Below are 17,982 nucleotides of genomic sequence, written 5' to 3'. Positions count from 1 at the left end.
GTAAATCAGACTTAAAATAACATTCTGATTTAACTAGTAAGATTGTATGCACACATGTACATAAATGTATACATATAAAAAGAATATTCTAGGTTTCAGTTTTACACTAGTTTAGAAAAAACAATATACTTAATATGCATTTTAAAACCCCATTATAATGATTTCTGTATTACTTTGAGTTAAAAACAGGTTTCCTGTAAGATCTTTTAAGGTACCCTGCAGCTGGGCAACAGCAGAAAAGATATCAGTAGAAGGCCACTGTTGCAGCTCTTTAGTTTTATCTAGGTTACCCTAAAAATACTTGAATGTAATAAATAAACTCAGTACAGGCTACAGTTGTGTTTTGTCATATGTTTGGTTATGCCTGCTGTGCAGACAAATTGTGAATCTTCATTGCTGTAAGATACAGAGTAGTTTCAGTATGTCAGGGGAAAGAGCCATGGAAATGCTAAATAGTGTTTATAAATGTATTGCAGTTGGAACAGGACGTGCTACATTTTGAACAAAGCCAAAGTTTATCCTTTAAATCCACATTTCAATATTCACTCTATTTAATACGACTGTTTGCCTCTGTATGTCATTCAGTGGTGCTAATCAAAGTTGGCACAGTCCTTGAGACTGTTATTTTGAGTCAAAAAAGTTCCCTCTTGTTAATAATTTTTTTTCAGGAGAAACTGGTGAGTGTAGAACCTTACTTGTAGTTGGGTGTTGTCACTAGATCAGCTGGCTGTTAGTGTCCACTAGAAAGAAAACTCTTGAGTTTTGGTTGTGGGAAGTGAAGTAGAATTTGTGCATCTTTTGGTAACTTATTTTCTCCTGTTATATAAGAAGTATACATTTAATTGGTATCTCATGGCTCACTTCTGAAGAGATGTGCGGAATGGATCATTCCACAACCAGCATGCAAGCAAGTACAGACTTCATGTCTTAGTTGTTAATGTGTTTTTTTTGTTTGGGTTTGTTTGGTTTTTTTGTTGTTGGTTTTGGTTTTTTTTTTTTTTTTTTGTTTGTTTTTTTGTTGTTGTTGTTTTTTTTTGTGAAGGCAGTTTAATTCAGCAGCATTATAAGAATAAAAATCAGGATTCAGCACACAGTTGTTTTATTAAAATAAAATTATTTGGTATATGACAATACTTAAGTCTGATAAAAGGTATAAAAATGTTATTGATGGGTAAGTGGGCACATAGTTAATAAGTATTTCTGTGATGGATACACTCCCCATCAGAGTTTTCACAATTTGACTGGTTTTTGCACTCTTTTATTTAATAGCATATAAATTAGGGCAAATTGCAGACTTTTGCTACCAAATAAATAGCACTATTTTGCTAAGATAATGTTTAACCTGTATCTTGTAAAATAAACTGTATTTGGAAATAATTTTCAAACACTGCTAAATACGATGTACAGAATGTATACATTTTGTTGCTTGTTTGGAAGTCCTGGAATAAACTGAAACTGCATTTATTACATTATGAGATTTTTGGTTTCTTCTATCAAAGGTGTACATTAGAAACTTGGAAGCAATTTTTCTTTTTAACACTGGCAAACAGTTGCGGTCTGTCTCAATTACCAGTTTTTTACAGTTTAGTTAACCTAAAGCTAATTAGCATGAGGTTGTTAATGTGTCTCTGCTTCAAGTTTATTTACCTTGTGAGTACTCATAGAAATATCTTTGCTGTTTCTGAAGCTGATTTACAACCAATGAACTCATTTTGTCCATGTTAAAAATACTTTTTTTTTTTAAAAGATTGTTATTAATTTTGAGAGCTGATAGTAAGAGATGAAGAAAAATACAGTCTTTGGACTAAGTCAGCTTATGAGACCTTGGAATTTACATTGGCTTATGCTGAACTAGAGATGCGTAAAGGCTGTTTCAGTGTTCCAGTCAGAGCCCTATTCATGCAGAATTTTAAATCCAGACAATGGCTACACTTATGGTTTACAGTAATGCCAGAAGAGAAATGGCTCCTGTATCTTGCACCAATGGGTGCTAATATTTAGAGGTAGTCTGTTGTTATAGAAGAACCTGTAAATAAAAGGAAAAAACCCTAAGCATGTATTAAGTAAGGATAATGCACATACGTAGAGCTTTTAACTATGTGGGGGTTTTTTATGGTATATTTTTGAATCATTGTCCCCTTAAAATGATAAGGTATTTCAGGAGAACTGAGAGTTATGTCTCATGTTTTTAGGATATAAAATATACTTAAAATAATTGCACAAAATATTTCAGGAAATATAGAATTTTTAAGTGGTTAAATTGATCTGAGCTTAATCCTGCTGATGTTGACATTTCCTGGCTTGTATGAATAGAAGCTCAGCCCCTATCTCTTGTTTAAGTAAAATTCAAGAATTATATTGCACATTCTCCAATAAATCCTACAGATTTGCTTGTTTTCACTGAAGATTCTGCCCTTTCTCCTAGGACAAGAAGGATAAAGTCTCAAGATTTGACACTATACGTCATTCCATAGCTGGAATTATAAGGTCTCCAAAATCCATGTTGGGCTCATCATCAGTAAGTAGTACCAATACTGTAGTGTTGTGATATATTCTTTATTTTTACATCTTAAATAAGACTTTTTTCCTTGAAACATCATGCATTTCCATTTGAATGGACAAAAATTACATTATAATAATGTTACATAAACACTGTTCTGATTGATCAAGACACAGGATGATAATATTGTGGTGTAACAGTATGTCAGAATAACTTGCTACACTTTAAGAGAATCACAGTATGTATGTTCTTTGCAGCTTCCACAGTGGTACTGTGTTGTTCAGAATACTCTTCCCAATGAGGCTGATTTTCCTGAAATGTACTGTGTTATAATAATCTGTAGTAGGTTAGATGGCCATACATGTTTTAGCAATTGTTGCAATAATTGTATTCACCATGTTTGTTATAAAAGCTCCAGTGTAAAAGCATATTGTTACTACTGCTCCTGGTACCATTTAAGTAACTAAGTGTTATAGATCTTGCTTAAAACCCCACTAAAAATGGTTGTTGAGTATTTCCGGGGTATAGTTGGCTTTTGTTCGAATTCTGTAATTGCTGGAAAATCTTCCTTGTTTCTTTTACTTTTGCAGTTCCTCTTGTTTGTTTCATATGGAGGCTTGCAAGATTAGTTAGAATACTTGAGCACCTACCTAGGGATGCATTAGATTTTACTTGAAAACCTTCTTCCTGTTTTTTTCTTTAAGTGGAGCATGCAATCACCCTAATGCTCCCAACATAAAATCAAACCAAAACAACAACTCAAAAAACAAGCGAAGGGGAAAAAAAAAACCTGTAAGAAAGTTGGGCAGAGTTTTTAAAACTGTTTAAAATTGCCTTTTAATTGTGATCTTGTCTGCTAAAATATAAGCTCAAAATAGCATTCTTGAAAAAACTTCAGAAGCAAGGGGTTTTCTATTTTACGCTGCAGGCTTGCCTCCAAGGACCTATTAAAGGACACAGCAAGCCACATTTAAGCTAGACAATATTGGGTGGATTGGTTGAAGAGATAACAATTACATATGTGTAAATGCACATGTGTATACAGAGGAAAATTGTAAATGGTAATGAAGGAATGGAAAAGTAAATATGACCATGAGATAAAATTAGGATAGAAAGGCTTTTCCTCTGAAAAACATGGAAGTTGTATGACATTTGAAAAGTAACAGGAAAAACGTTGCTGAAATACTGAAATTTCCTTGATGTTAGACAAAATCTCCACGTTATTGTGATTTTCATTTTATAAAACTTCTAATTGTTTCAAAAATGCAGCATTTCATAGTAAGAACCCATTAAAATGTGTATTTCTGTGACCTGTGTTTTTTTGTGTGGGTGAGAAAAAGCATTCACCTCTATTTCAATGTATTATAAAACTTATGACTTCAAAATAAACCAAAAAGCTTCCACAAACCACAGAACAAACCTACCTAAAACTGCTTCAGATAAAAATTGGAAGAGAAAAAAAAAATCTCAGCAGGAAGATTAAAATAAAACATTTAGAATAAATCAGGGGAAGTCAATGTTAAAATTTCAATTGGCTTAAAGTGTCATTAAATAAGCTATGTTTCACACTCTGATTTTCATTCCATGGAACCTGATGTAAACCTGGCTGTAGATACATGGTAGGTAGGATTGGTGAAACCTTGGAATATGTTTGGAAGAAGTAAGATTGGCCTTGGTTCATTTGAATCAGAAAGTAAAATATGAGTAACAAGTGCAGTCTTGATTACTTGTCATTTAAATGACACCTAAATGACTTCAGAATTAGAATATATAAACTAGCCAATTCTCAGTTTTGCTTTTTGTTTTGGTTTAGCGATTTCGTGTGTGTTAGAAATGCTGACCATACATATACAGCTAAAATTTGCTTCATGAATTACTACTTAGCTATTAAATGAGGTTGGCTGTTTCCCACTGACAATTATGTAACCATGCTTAATTGCTAAATATATAAACAGGTACTTAAAACTTATTATCCATCAACAAAGTATTCCAAGCAATTATTGAATATGTATTATAAAGTAATATTCACATACATAAAGAATTTGTTATTTTTTTAAATAGACCAGTACAAAAAAGGATCTCATAGCAAATTTGGGAAAGGACTGGTACTGATCCTCTCATATAGTCTGGTCTAAAATGTCTTCTTACCTACCTGTTTTCAAATTACCTGTTTTAAATATTGAAAGGTTTTAAAGTATTTTTAAATATTTAATTTTTACCTATACTGAAACTTTAGAAATGGAGCAATATCTTTAAATGTGGTGCTATTTTAAAAACACTGTCCAATATATTTAATTGGTGAGATAATTGAATTTTGTTTGTGTAAATTAGAGAGGACTAATTTTTTGTATGTCGTCTGAAAAAAGTCATAGGGAAATGGTCTCATTCCAAAAGCAGTCAGGAGTTTTTGTGTGTTAACATTGAAACTCTATATATGCTCTCAGAATGAGAAGGTAAGGGGTAATACAGGAAAAGAGTGTAGTTTGAAGAGAAAGCAACACAGCTAAAGATTCACGTAGTTTTTCTTGGACAAAACGCAAGCCAATTTACTGTAACAGCAAGAGACATAAGTTTAATCAAATGAGGAGAGGAAACACAACAATGGGGGTAACTTTCATGTATCTGTGATGAAATGCTGTGAATAATCTGAATGAAGAGTCTGAATAAATTGCATCATGAATGCCTGCTTCTGCCCTTCTGCATATTTTTTTTTGGTACAAGATATTTGAGCTTGACACAAACATCCGCTTTTGTTTACAGGATAATTTTTTTATTGTTTATAGGATAATAGGTGGAATTAATGCTTGTTTCAGATGGTATATTATTAGCATGTGGGAATGAGCCAGGTACACAGAGATGGAATGTCCATAGGGTATTGTCTCAAATTATCAACCTAAATTTATTGCTTTACATTCTCATTTGTGTCCGTGCTACTCTTTTACACTGTGAGAGAAAAAATATCTTGAGAAAATGTTTTGTTCTCTCAAAGATGGAAACTAAGGAACTACTGAACATTTGCATTCAGAATATATACAAAAATACAATATTGAGCATGCTATTAGTGTAATAAAATATCATCCCCATTATTTTTATTTAATTGGTAGTGCAAGTGCAGGAATAATATATAAGTTTCTGGGGTTAGAAATAACACACTGCTGTTTGCTCAGTTTTTTCTCTTGAAATAAGGGCAGCAGCTGGGACTGCTTCCTTTTACTCTTGGAGAAGAGCACATACAACATGGATTGTTAAACAGAGAGAGAGAAAGGGGCTCAATATAAGTAAAGAGGACAGTACTAGATCCATGAGGATCATGATGAAGTATATGAGGCCATCTCCTCATAGAAGAAAAAGTGTGATTAAATATAGAAAGACACACACTCCAGCCCCATCCACTAATCCATGAGTAAAATATGGCAATAAATGGAAATCTTGAGGGAAAAAGAACAGGCATAAAGAAAAAGAGGGGGAAGGCGGGAGAGTAGAAATTCGTAGTGTGAGTTCCTTTCCTTGTGCATGATTTGGTTAATTATTTTTACCTTCAAGCCAGATTAACAGCAAAAATCCTAGAAACAGTCTTTCTTCCTTTAGGCTGTTGAATCATGGAGTGCTTCTGTAGGTGTACATACAAGTGAGAAAGAGATCCATCCTCCAAATAAGATTGTAAAACATTAAGGCCTAGAATATAAAGTTGTCGTATTAACTTGCTGGCTGATAATTTAAGTAGAGTTTAAAGAAAAGAGGTGGGAATTCCATTTTGCATGGGTAGCTTTTTTTTTTCCTCTATTTTCCTCAAAGACCAACCTATCATTTAATTCTAGATATAAAATGCAGTAGAAATATTAGTATTAATAGTGGTAAACTGAGTTGAAATCAATATTAATATGGTTATATATCCTGCATTGATACTGTTTTTTTCTGGGCTTTCAGCCATGTTTTATTCTGTAGCCAGTCAGGGTCAATATTGTATCATAGAGAAAGTATGTTGGAATTAGAAGACTTGTTCACAAAAATAAAGCAATTTAAAAATAATTCAAATAACACTCAAGACAAGAATAATTGCCGCCTACTTCATCAGAAAAACCACAATGATATGATAAAAAGTAAAGGTAAGGTAAAGTGAAGGACAATCAACAGAGAAAACTTTGTGGAATTTCCATTGTTTCCGTCTAAAGTGATAAATAATACTTCAATCAAATTTAAAAGGGAAGGAAAATTGATGATAGAGTTATAGACGGCACTGTAGTTATCTATGTCTAAAATGCTCTGTGTTCCTTCCATAAGCTCCTTCTCTGTCATAAAGGCTCTTAAGATGTTTTGTTTTGGAATGTGATCCTGACTGTCTGAATGGTGCCTTAGCCTGTTTGTGCATAAGCAGGTGTTACTGTCTGGTGGGTTCCTTTTTAAGCTATAAAATAAATCGCATGTCAGGTTGGGTTTTTTTAAACTTTGTTTTGTGAAGGCCATGAAGTAGATTAGTAACCCTGTACTGGCCTTTTATACTTAGAAACTTTCCCTCTCAAGTAGAAATCTGCTCCTGTGTTAAAGGGTTTGCTGCTGTGAACATAACAGAGATCTAGGTTTTCTTTCAAGTCAAGCTCAGCATCTTTGAACAATAAATGTTCAAGTAAATAACGTTGTCTAACCTTTTGAAAGCTTTTGTCTTTATTTTAGGAATTTGTGAAAGAAAATGACATAATGTCATTTAACAGTGGCTGACAGCTTTCACCTGAGATGGTTTTTAACTGTTGATGAAACTGAAAGATATGACTGCCTTCTTGGCCAATCAATATCTCTGCTTTTTAGCAGCTCACTGTGCTGATAAACACATAACCTTGGAATACAGCTTTTGGCTCTAAAAACTCGGTGTAATTTGTGTTCAAGCTGTAGTTATTTCTTACGTAGTCCTTCCTATCTCTGACTCTGTAGAAGAGCGCACTCACTCTTTCTAGTGATGTCTGTTGGTTATAGTACTTGTTACAAATCTCAGGTATGAAATTCTCCTTGAGAATTTCATCCATGATGGTTCTCTCTGTCTGTTGATGTCTGAAAACAAAAGCGTCTGTCAGGTTCTTAGATATGTTCTCCAGCTTTCCATCAATATCCTGGACTAAACTAGTCCTTTGAGGTATGACTTAGGCAGCCAGGAGCCAGTCAAGACATTTTTCAATAGCTAAAACTTTATGCAAGTGCTAAAGAATTGCAGATATTTGGAAACAAAAATTTCTGAGTAGATTCCCTTTCTTGGGTCTGCTCATTTCCACTCTGAAAGTCTGAGATCATTCCTAGTGTTTTTTGACTAGGTGAGGGGTTGTAATCTAAGTGTCTTCTGAGGAAGACCCTAAATGTGCAGGTGGCCTCCAAGCTGGGTTTTTAGCAGGGCAGAGCAATAGGAGAGGTTAATTCTGAGTGGTGTGCTTTGTTTGCATGTGTTTGGTTGTCCTTCATTGAGGTGTAGGTCTCCGTGCTGATATGTAGATGCAATTCAGGAGGCTGGGAAACATTCACATACCTGTTTTACTCACAGTACAGTGTGCACTGCGTTACTTGTTCAGCATTTTACCACTCTGGCTGTGAGAATTTCTATGAGCTCTGGCAGTGGTTTTGAATGACATACAGCTTAAATGGGGGCTTGCCTTCCTACCCATAACAAATAAATCTGAGGTGGTCATTGACAAAGTACAGAGTTTTCTTCAGTGTTTCTTAAATAATGTAGGCATGTTAATGTGTGAAATCATAGGTTAAAGCTCATGAACTTCCACTTACCACTGTTAGTTTCCATTTGCAGTCAATTCCATGTAGTGAAAATAACAGAGTTCATAAGGACACTACACTCAGGTGTGTATTCTGCACTACAGGGTGCATGCTAGGAAAAAAGTCTCATAATTATTGATTGAGTTGGGATGCAATTGATAAATTCTGCGAAAACAGTTTACCAATTCAAGTGATTTGTATAAGTCAACTTATTATGGTTTTGTTTGAGAAGTTTCTGTCTGGATAGAGACATGAATAATACTCAGTTGTTAATAGCATGTCAGAATGTGTGAGAAAGAGTTGGTTAGTATGGGTTACAAAAAACAGCAGGCCAGATAAAAGATATTACATGTTTTTATGGATGGTGCCTTAAACTTGTGCTTTTGACGTACTGATTTTTCAGGTAAACAGAAAAGAAAGTGATCAATATGCTTTTGTGCAAGTAAGAGCCTTGATCTTGTTGGTTAATTGAAACACATAATTTAGATACATAAAAGAGAAATTATTGTTGTTTGTGATACTTTTCATGTACAAGTAAACTCTTAAAAATGTACTAATATAGTAACATTTTTCTTCAATATTTTTCCCAAGTTCTTTGATGTAATCTCAACCACTGAGAAACCGTTGTCTGAGCAAGATTGGTATCATGGTGCAATTCCAAGAATAGAAGCCCAGGAGCTGTTAAAACAGCAAGGAGACTTCTTGGTGCGAGAGAGCCACGGGAAACCTGGTGAATATGTCCTTTCTGTGTTTTCAGATGGACAACGGAGACACTTTATCATACAATATGCTGATGTACGTCTCTGATATAGTACTGAATATTCAATTTAGGATCTACATAGTTTACTATAGCAAATGGATTTAGCCTTTCTGTGAAAGTGTGAAAAAGTGTTGGAAATACTTCCATCAGTGCTGGAATCAGGGGAAAAGGTCATTTTGGGAAACAAAGGAAAAATGTGAAGTATCAGGTTATTCAATATCTTTTATCTTATATTGAAAAGCCAAGATATTTCTATAAATATTTTGAAATCTAGAACTTGTTACTCCTTATTTATGCATGTACATTTGGTTATCTTAAACCCATTTTCATTGTTGGTGCAAATTAGGTTACTTTTAGTTCAGACTGTAAAGATCACACTGAATCTTCCTGAAAAATGGAAACAGCCATGGAGAAGAAAATAATCTCTATTGGTTTTTATACAGATGAGAATTGGAGCCCAATTGGACTTGAGATGCTTATGTTCTTTTTAGTCCTGTGGTTATTGTTTTGTTCAGTATAACACAAACACTTCTGGATGTTGCGCACTGTGCATGCTTCTAAGGACCAGAACTGACCCCCTTGTTGCTCTGACTAAGGAAAAATTGATAACTTAATTAACAATATATTAGTTACTATCTGCCTTTATGCAGTGTATTTCTTTTTATTCTTGTTAATGCACTGCTTGGTTTTTTTAATGTATGTATTTTTCTTTTTACCTTGCAGAATTTTAAACTTATACGAAATGTGCCAGTTGCCATCACATTACTAGAATTTTTTCTTGACGTATGAAATTGCAGCAAATCATTCTCAGTTTTGATTCAGTAGTGGTGTCTTTTCAGTCTCTTGTAATAAAGTTTCCCACATACAGAAAAATTCTCAAATTTAATCGCATAATGATATTTACACTGAGGGAATTTCAGTCTGAATCCCCAGATGATGCAACATGCCTGGGGTAACTCAATATTGTGTACCTGGTTTATTTCCTTGTAATGAGAGGCAGTGATATTTTTCAAACTTCAGAGAGGCTGGAATGCTTCTCTAGGATTTAATGATTACAGATACTTGTCATGCTGGAGAGTGTTCATTAGTTCTCACCTAGAATTTTCCTTGTAGAAGTAACACACACACAGTCAGTTTTATTTTATTTTGATTTTATGACCTTAAAGTATTTTGATGTATCAGAGTGCTGAATGAGAAAATAAAAGCAGTAAAATTACCTGTACCTAGAGTCTTACAAGATGCTTGGTGCTCCCTGACTGGACCCAGCAGAAATAAATACACATTATATATGTGGTGTGACTGAAATAATTTTGTGCAAATCATTGGATGTGGCAAGTAGATCTTCAAAAAGATAGATTGGACTGTCAAGTTGAAGTTCCAAGTATTACTTCGAGGCCTACCTTTAAGCTGACTCTTCTTGTTTGCTGGAGGGGGGTTTCCACCAAAGCAAAATGAAACAAAACAAAAAAACTATCTTTATCTCCATAATTTTGTACTTTCTCCTAGCAATTATATTTGAAATGTGAGACTGATACTGTTTAATGTTGCATAGCTTGGACAGTCCCAGCATCATCAGGTCAAGATATCTATCTGCTTGTACATTTGCTAGTAGAGCATTATGTTCATCTGCTCTTGGGATTAATTTGTGGTAGATTTTCTTGTCAATCATGGAAGTTAACACTTTTTTTTCTTAAAGATGTTCAGTACTCTGTATGCACTCCTATGGGGTGAATTTTCTGAGGATGAGAAAAAGCCTATTAAGCTCTAGAAAGTAGGTGTTGGGAGTGTTAGGGTCATACAGTGAGGGATTTATTCATGAACATTTTTGTGGGCAAGTTCGGGGAGAGTTTAGTATAAAGGATTTGTTTGTTTGTTTACATTAGTATGAACAATGTGGAATTCGGTCTCTGACTGGTCAAATCACACTCATGGATCATTGACAAGTCTCCGTATTTTCTTCTGAATCAAATACTGAATATTAGAGTAGGACATTTGTTTCAACAGCAATCCTTTTTTTGTATAAGTGTTTCATCTCTGGTTTTACCATTATTTTAAAGGCTAATCTCGATACAACTATGAGTGTGATAAATTAATTCATCATTCAGCTTTAAGCATCAAAATTCACTGTTGTGATTCAGGGCTATCGTCATTTTCACTTGGGCTTATTTGAGGCTGTGCCATTTAAAAATTTTTGTTTGTTAGTGACCTTAGGGTCAGGATGGGGTGTAAATACACAGAATCAAAGGACACTGCCTGCCCTGAAAGGTTTTACATAAATGGCAGCAGATGGGTGTGTGGCTGAATGTGGGATGAGGAAATAATAGGCAATAGGGGTGGTTGTGCTGAGGAGACTCTTGGGGCATCAGGTTTTTTGGATCATCAGCACGGAAGTATGAAGGAGCTTATTTGAAAAGAATGGAAACTAGTGTTAGTGGTCACTCAAAGCTGAGTCACTATTTAATACACAACAAAGCATTCAGACTATGGAAACATTTTTTATTTTAGAGATCTCTGAATGTTAAAAACAGCTGACTTGACCCAACTGTCTTCACCAACAGCGGTGACACGTTTCCGGAAGTTAATGCTTTAACCCTTAAGGGAAACAATGAACTTAAAATGCACTGTGCAAGGAATTCAACCCTGGGGGCTAGAAAGGATGCATGCCAGTGCTGGCGGTGTTCATTGACCAGTTGTGTAAATGAACTTGAATCACCATCTGTGCTCGGAGTTTCTTTAATTGCAGTACTTGTTCACTGTTGCCGTTGTCAGGCTGGCTTATGGCAGCTACTGCCCTGTGGGAAAAGCTCTCTACATGTAGATGCTGAGTCTTAAGAAAGCAAGAGACTTTATTGTGTTTCACAATCAGCTGCAGGATCGTGCCTAGCTTCTCTCTGAATCCTGTGCGTGACCTGCCTTTGTCTCTAGCTCGTTTAGACCCTCCTGGTAAATACTCTTCATTAAAGAACGATCGTGCATCCTATATTCTCTGCCAGGGATTTACTAATTTTAGGAAACAATAAATGAAGGAAGATGAGATTAGGATAATATTGCTTATATCCTGTTTGTTTTATCTCTTTTTGTATTTTATTATATAGATGTTTTAGTTTGCTCGCTGTAATTTTTAGAAATAATTCAGAAGTCAGTTTTTCTGGTTTAGGGTATTTTTATTTCACTCTGTAATAGTTTTGAGTGTAACTGGCCTATTTAAATTAAGAGTTTAAATAGTTATTTTATCATATTGCCTTAAATGACTGATGCCGTAATTTGGCATGTATTAATTTATCATTTTCCTAATTATCATTCCAGTTAAGTCAGTATAAATGCTATTCAGTAGGTCAGAAAAGGAATATAAAATAACTCTGTAAAAGTGTACATTTTTTTCTTTGTTGTTACTAGTGAAGGAAGTTTGGCTGTGCACTTTTGCAGTTTCTTGTTTGAACTATTGCTTGTAGAGAAGTAACTTTTTCCTTTTGCCTCCATACAGAATCAGTATCGTTTTGAAGGAACTGGGTTTCCAACCATTCCTCAGCTCATAGAACATCATTACACAACAAAGCAAGTTATTACAAAGAAGTCAGGTGTTGTTCTGCTTAATCCTGTTGTTAAGGTAATGCATACATTCCAGAACCTTAATTTAACTGACAACAATTTGGGGGGTTTGTCTTATTATTTAAAATAAGATCCTATGGAACTTCTCAGAAGATTTTCCTTTTTTGTTCGTTTTGTGACTCTGTTCCTGATCTCTTTCAAACTTCTCACCTCTGCAATACATTCACTTAAAACAGCTCTCCATCCTGATTTTTACAATGAATTTTTGCTATTTTGAAAGAATGGCATTCAACTTCTTAACCAGGTATCCTCTTACTTTTCTGTTTGGTTTCACATTTGGATTTCCCTACTAAGTAATTCAAAGTAGTAGCTCACTGCCATTCCTTCTATAAAGTAAAAAATTTCTTTTATATAATGGAGAAGGTCTCATGAAATTTGGAAGACTTACAACAACTCCATTTTGTCTCTGTTTTATATCACAAAAATAAGTTAGACACAGAAAAAGGTACTAATATTCCAGTATCAACGAAAATTTAAAACAAAATTTCCCTTTTTAATGAGGAAGCTACTGTAGAAAGTCTTTCAGGAAACAAAAAGGGATAAGTATTAAATTATATTAGAGTTTTACGAGTCTCCTTGACTTCTTCCAGCAGTTTTGCAGTTAGTATCTATCTAGCTGATACTTCATTCATAAGCCAACTCCACTTACACCTTTGGATCTTAACTATGGGTAAGCCTTTTGTTCTTGGTATATTTATTTTTTTAAGACTGGCTTCAAGCCTGTGTTCAACAAAATTTTAGGAAGTATGACAATTTATATTTTACCATTAGTTACCTACTCCAGGGTCCTAGTTCTTTCCTGCTAATAAGCCTAAGAAAGTAAAACATGTTATTTTTCTCAAAATTACATTTAATCTGCACTTTACTATTTTATGTAATTTTAAAATTTTGGGAATGGGACATTGTAAATACACATTTTATGTTAATATTTTGCTGATTACCAAACTGATGCTTCATTGAACATAGGATATTGTTTGCATTTATTGTAGATCACATGAGAAAGCATAGGACATTATTTTTGATGTGTTAATAATTCTTTTTGATATAAATAGTTTAAGCTACAAGTAAGGGGTAGTGAAGCTCAAAATGAAATACTTTAAAATCTTTTTGCAAATTTCTCTCTCTCTTTAATACCGTGTTTGTTTTTAATATGTAATGCTTTTTCGGTTTCCTGTGAGAGCAGCCCTGTTTTAGCAAGTGTAAAACTATAGTATGGTTTATTACTACATAATCTTAGTTATTGTCTGTTAAACTGGAACACATCGTCTGTAAAACATCATCTCTTCATTCTGTTGTTTACTTTGAAGATGGGAGGTTTCATATTCCTGACATTTTTGTTTCATTTTGTGTCATTTTTTAATAGAGTTAAGTTTCAATTTATCCATACTCTTGTGTAAGTATAGCCAAATAATTTTTCTAGTACCTGTCTTGTAGAAGAAACATGTTCCCTAATGGCATTCCTGCTCATTTCACCATTACTGTACTTGACCTTGCAGCCTTGGAGGTAAAAATGCAGTACCTTTAGATAGTCTAAGTCCCTTGATGATATCTGTCTGTGGTGGGTGTTTCTAGAACTTGAATCCATACCATTACCACTACATTCAGATGTATCATAACCACCTTGTAAAGTGGTGGAGGAGTTTCCCAGACAGACCTTTTAGCTTTCCGACTGTCATGGAGTATAAGGTCAGGCTTTTTGTTTTTCTTCTTTTCGGGGGGAAATGAAGTGAGTCCACTCCTCTCTGGACTTGCTGACTTGAGTTAGTCTTCGTATCAATTACACTTAGTATTAACTAAAAATTAGCGGAAATATTAGTATTTCCTCTAGGATTGTGCTAGTTGATAGTTGATCTGAGCTGCACTGCAAAGCTACTTTAGCTGCTCAGGTTTCCCAACAATTATGCAAATAATAGGCATCTGTCCATAAAAACACAGGCTGCGTCTGTTTTTTCATATGACTTATCTTGTCCTGGTATGCATCAGTTTTAATATTCGAGAGTATTTTCTTTAGGGTTAATAAACCTTTCTGCTTCCATTCTGTTGTGTTATGTGATGTAATGGAAAGGGTGACTGTTAGAACTCAGAAGAGTATTGAGTGACAGGAGCAATTGTATAGGTTTTTTTAAATATATGTATTACATAGATTGCATGTAGGCTTTCAAGAATTTATGAACTAGAATGTCAGTTTCTATAGCTACTAATACTTGGAGTGAATTAAAACCAGTGTATAGTATACCTAATGCTTTATGACGAGCAGTTTGAGCGAAATAAGACAATGTTGAAAAGGGTGTTAGCTACATGATCTGAATTTCTTTAGAGCAGCTGTTCTTAAAAATATTTAAATTATTATTGAGCTATGATTTTATGGTGATTTTAGTTCTCCCATCTGATTAAAACTATTTGCTGTATTCTGAAGAAGTACTTCAGAATGAAGCAAAAGAGTGTTGTGAGCTCTCTCTTTTAATTTGTATGGAGCTCTGGCTTTTATATGGGAAAGCGGAGACATTTTAAGTCATTTTCAGAAGTAGCATATGCACTCTGACACCTAGTGTTGGGGGTAATTTATGCATCATGTGCTATTACCAAGATGTCTTTAATCATTTCCTTAAAGTTCATTTGACATCTGCAAAGACTGTTTTTGCTTTGTTCACAATATAGCTGCAGAGCAGTCTTTGTCATTTCATGTAATCTTTAATCTTTTTCTGCAAATTGCTGTCCCTGTAATAACCTATTTAGAAATTGAAAGTTAAATATGACAAACTTCACAGCAAAAAAAAAAGTTACGCTTTTTAGTTTGTTTTTGCTTTCCTTCCTTCCTTCCTTCCTTCCCCCGGTCATTTATCCTCCTTTAGCATATTAGTAAAATTAGTGTTCACCTTCTGTGATGTTGCCCTTGAAAGGAACAGGCTTAATTGTGTCACAAAAGGCCTGTCCAATGTCCCATTTCATGTAGACCAAATCTGCCTGCTTAGAATTTTAATGATTCTGTAATAATAGAATTTAAATTAGAAAAACTGAGGGCATTAAAACAATATCTGCAAGTAACTTCTTTAATGGAAAAATGTCTCATATTTATTTATAATCTTCTAGAAGAAAGTGCACATTATGTTCTTCAGGTTGTTATTGGTGGAGTCACTGGTACATAAAGCCCCTAAGTAACTTCAGAGCACACCCAAGGACTTTATTAGTAAAAATGCTGTTTTAACCATATTGGATGTATTTTAACCTTCTAACATCTCTGACCTCCTATTTTGGAGGTTTTTAGATTTCTTGACATACATTTTTTAATATATTTGAAAAATCTGTATTAAGTTGTGAATGTGCTTCAGTTTGACTACTAGAAAAAAGAAAAAGGAATACCATTTTTATTTAAGTGTACCTGAATTAAAGTTTCTGCTTGGATCAGAAATACAGCTTTGAAGCAAGTCTGCCCAGGATGCGCAACTGCTCATGGGAGGGAGTTCAGTTTTCAGAGCCAGGAAAGATCTAGCCTGAAATAATGCTTTTCCTGCAAATATATGTTACAGATTCTTAGCACCAGTTGATTCACTTTGGAGATCTGCTACTATTTTGTTAGTGCTAATGTAGTCCTGGTATTTGGATGCTCTGTAGTTAATTCAAATGCTGAGCTCATGGAAAAAAATTAACTGCTATTTTGTCAGATGAGTTAGGCCACATGTTTGTTACTTGTAACTTTCATTTAAAAATTCTTGATCTATTTTTATGTGACAAAGAAGCCTGTTATATGTTTTCATATGTTTTGTGTACATAGGAAAGTGATGGATCATAAATGATGAGATGAAAGAAAAGTGTTGAAAGACAAAAAATAGGTATTTTTTAGTAGTGCTTCTAATGCTGATAAATAAGTTTGCAGATGACATGAGAATTCTCTGCAGATCTGATGCTGTCTTGCGAGGTATGCATATGTTGATGAGTTAGACATGGAAAGAAATTCTGAAGAACTATAAATTTAAGTTAGAAAGATTTTTTTTCATGAAAATCTGTTAGTAAAAATCTGACGTGACCGTAATTTTTTGCTGGTGGGTTTTTTGGGGGAGTTCATTTTATTTTAGCAAAGGAAGCTGAGGTTCACTGTTGCAGACAACATCTGTGCTCAGGGTACAGGCAGTGTGTGTCTCTCAGGCCAGCAAAGCACATGTGGAGGAATTGAAGGACAATTGCTGCTGAACGGTCTCAGTTTCAGGCAAGCCCTCTTATGGCTGCTGGGAGATACGGGATAGAAACAAGGATACTTAAAAAGGAAGCTTCCAAGTTTATCACAAAGTAATGCTGTCACACGATTATTGATGCTCATCTCATGGCTGGAGAGAATTAAGATGCTGCAGAGGGAAGCAGTGGCAGTAATAGTGCTGCCTTTGGGGAACATCATCTTGTGTCTGTTTGACCTGAGGACAACTCCTGAGGAGCAGATGTCTGAAAGGCAGAAGCAGCCTGCAGCAGGGAGTGATTCAGTTACTGCAGCTCTGCCTTGGCTAGATTTGTCGCTCCAGAGAGGATTCCTGTGGCACCCTGAATTACCTGTGTGATGCCCACCCATCCGTCCAAGAAGCACGTGGTGGTTGTGGTCTCTGTGTGTTGGGCTTTGGCCTTAAAGCTGCAATTCTCATGGGTGTAATTAAAGTCTAATACATGCATTTTTAAATGTCGAAATATATCTTCAATTTTCTTCAAGGAAATTGAATTCACAATGAGAAGTGAGTGTTTATAAAGTGAAAGGCGTACTTACAGAAAATGAATGTATTTATTGAATATGCATGAAATGAATCAATAGCCTGCAGGTATTGACATTTGAGAGCAGAGTTTCGTATCTTAGTATTAGAGGTGCATTTCAGTTATGTTCTTATTTCTTCAGAATTTGGAGAAGTGTCACAGGATTTGCTTTTAACGTTTTCTAGCAGAGATTATTGCAATATTTCTGTCAGGTAACAAAAGGAATGCATCATCTTTAATGGTGGCCTGTACTTGTCAAGGCATGTCATCCTGTTGAGAAAAGGGAAAAAAGAGAGTAATTTGCTCTTTGTGCTAACAAAGTACTAAACCAAATTTATGTATAATTTCAGGTATAGTGACTACTTTCAAAATTGAAAGGAATTATTTTCTCAAAAATCTCATTAAAATGTGTTGTAATAATGGAGGCACATAAGGCTACCTGAACGAAGAGTAACAAGGGTTGTTCTAATATTCAGTGATCAAAATTTTCTGTAGGTTTGTTTTCTAGAGGCAGTGGCATTAAACATCTGCTCAGTTGACTGTTTCTGGTTCAGTCTTGTCTTTTTGGTATTTCTTTCCATGATCAGGTTTAGATTAAAATTGAAATATAACACTCCTAAAGGGTGTAAGC

General features: G+C 34.7%; 1 protein-coding gene across 4 annotated transcripts in view; it reads left to right on the top strand.

Moving 5' to 3' along the window:
• FER (FER tyrosine kinase) overlaps window positions 1–17,982 on the top strand; it is a 161,458-nt gene that overhangs the window by 76,616 nt on the left and 66,860 nt on the right. For 3 of the 4 annotated variants that reach the window (XM_042028047.1, XM_042028046.1, XM_042028048.1), the window contains 3 exons: window positions 2,426–2,518; window positions 8,843–9,046; window positions 12,496–12,618. In XM_042028047.1, coding sequence (XP_041883981.1) covers window positions 2,426–2,518; window positions 8,843–9,046; window positions 12,496–12,618 — 420 coding nt within the window. Of the gene's footprint in view, window positions 1–2,425; window positions 2,519–8,842; window positions 9,047–12,495; window positions 12,619–17,982 lie in introns of those variants that run through there. The other variant, XM_042028049.1, reaches the window with a different exon arrangement.

The sequence above is a fragment of the Corvus kubaryi genome, unplaced genomic scaffold (assembly GCF_017639235.1).
Source record: "Corvus kubaryi isolate FWS band 111438036 unplaced genomic scaffold, C.kubaryi_AGA036_p1.0 37302, whole genome shotgun sequence".
In the NCBI taxonomy this organism is placed as follows: domain Eukaryota; kingdom Metazoa; phylum Chordata; class Aves; order Passeriformes; family Corvidae; genus Corvus; species Corvus kubaryi.
This window is presented reverse-complemented; position numbering and strand designations above follow the sequence as displayed.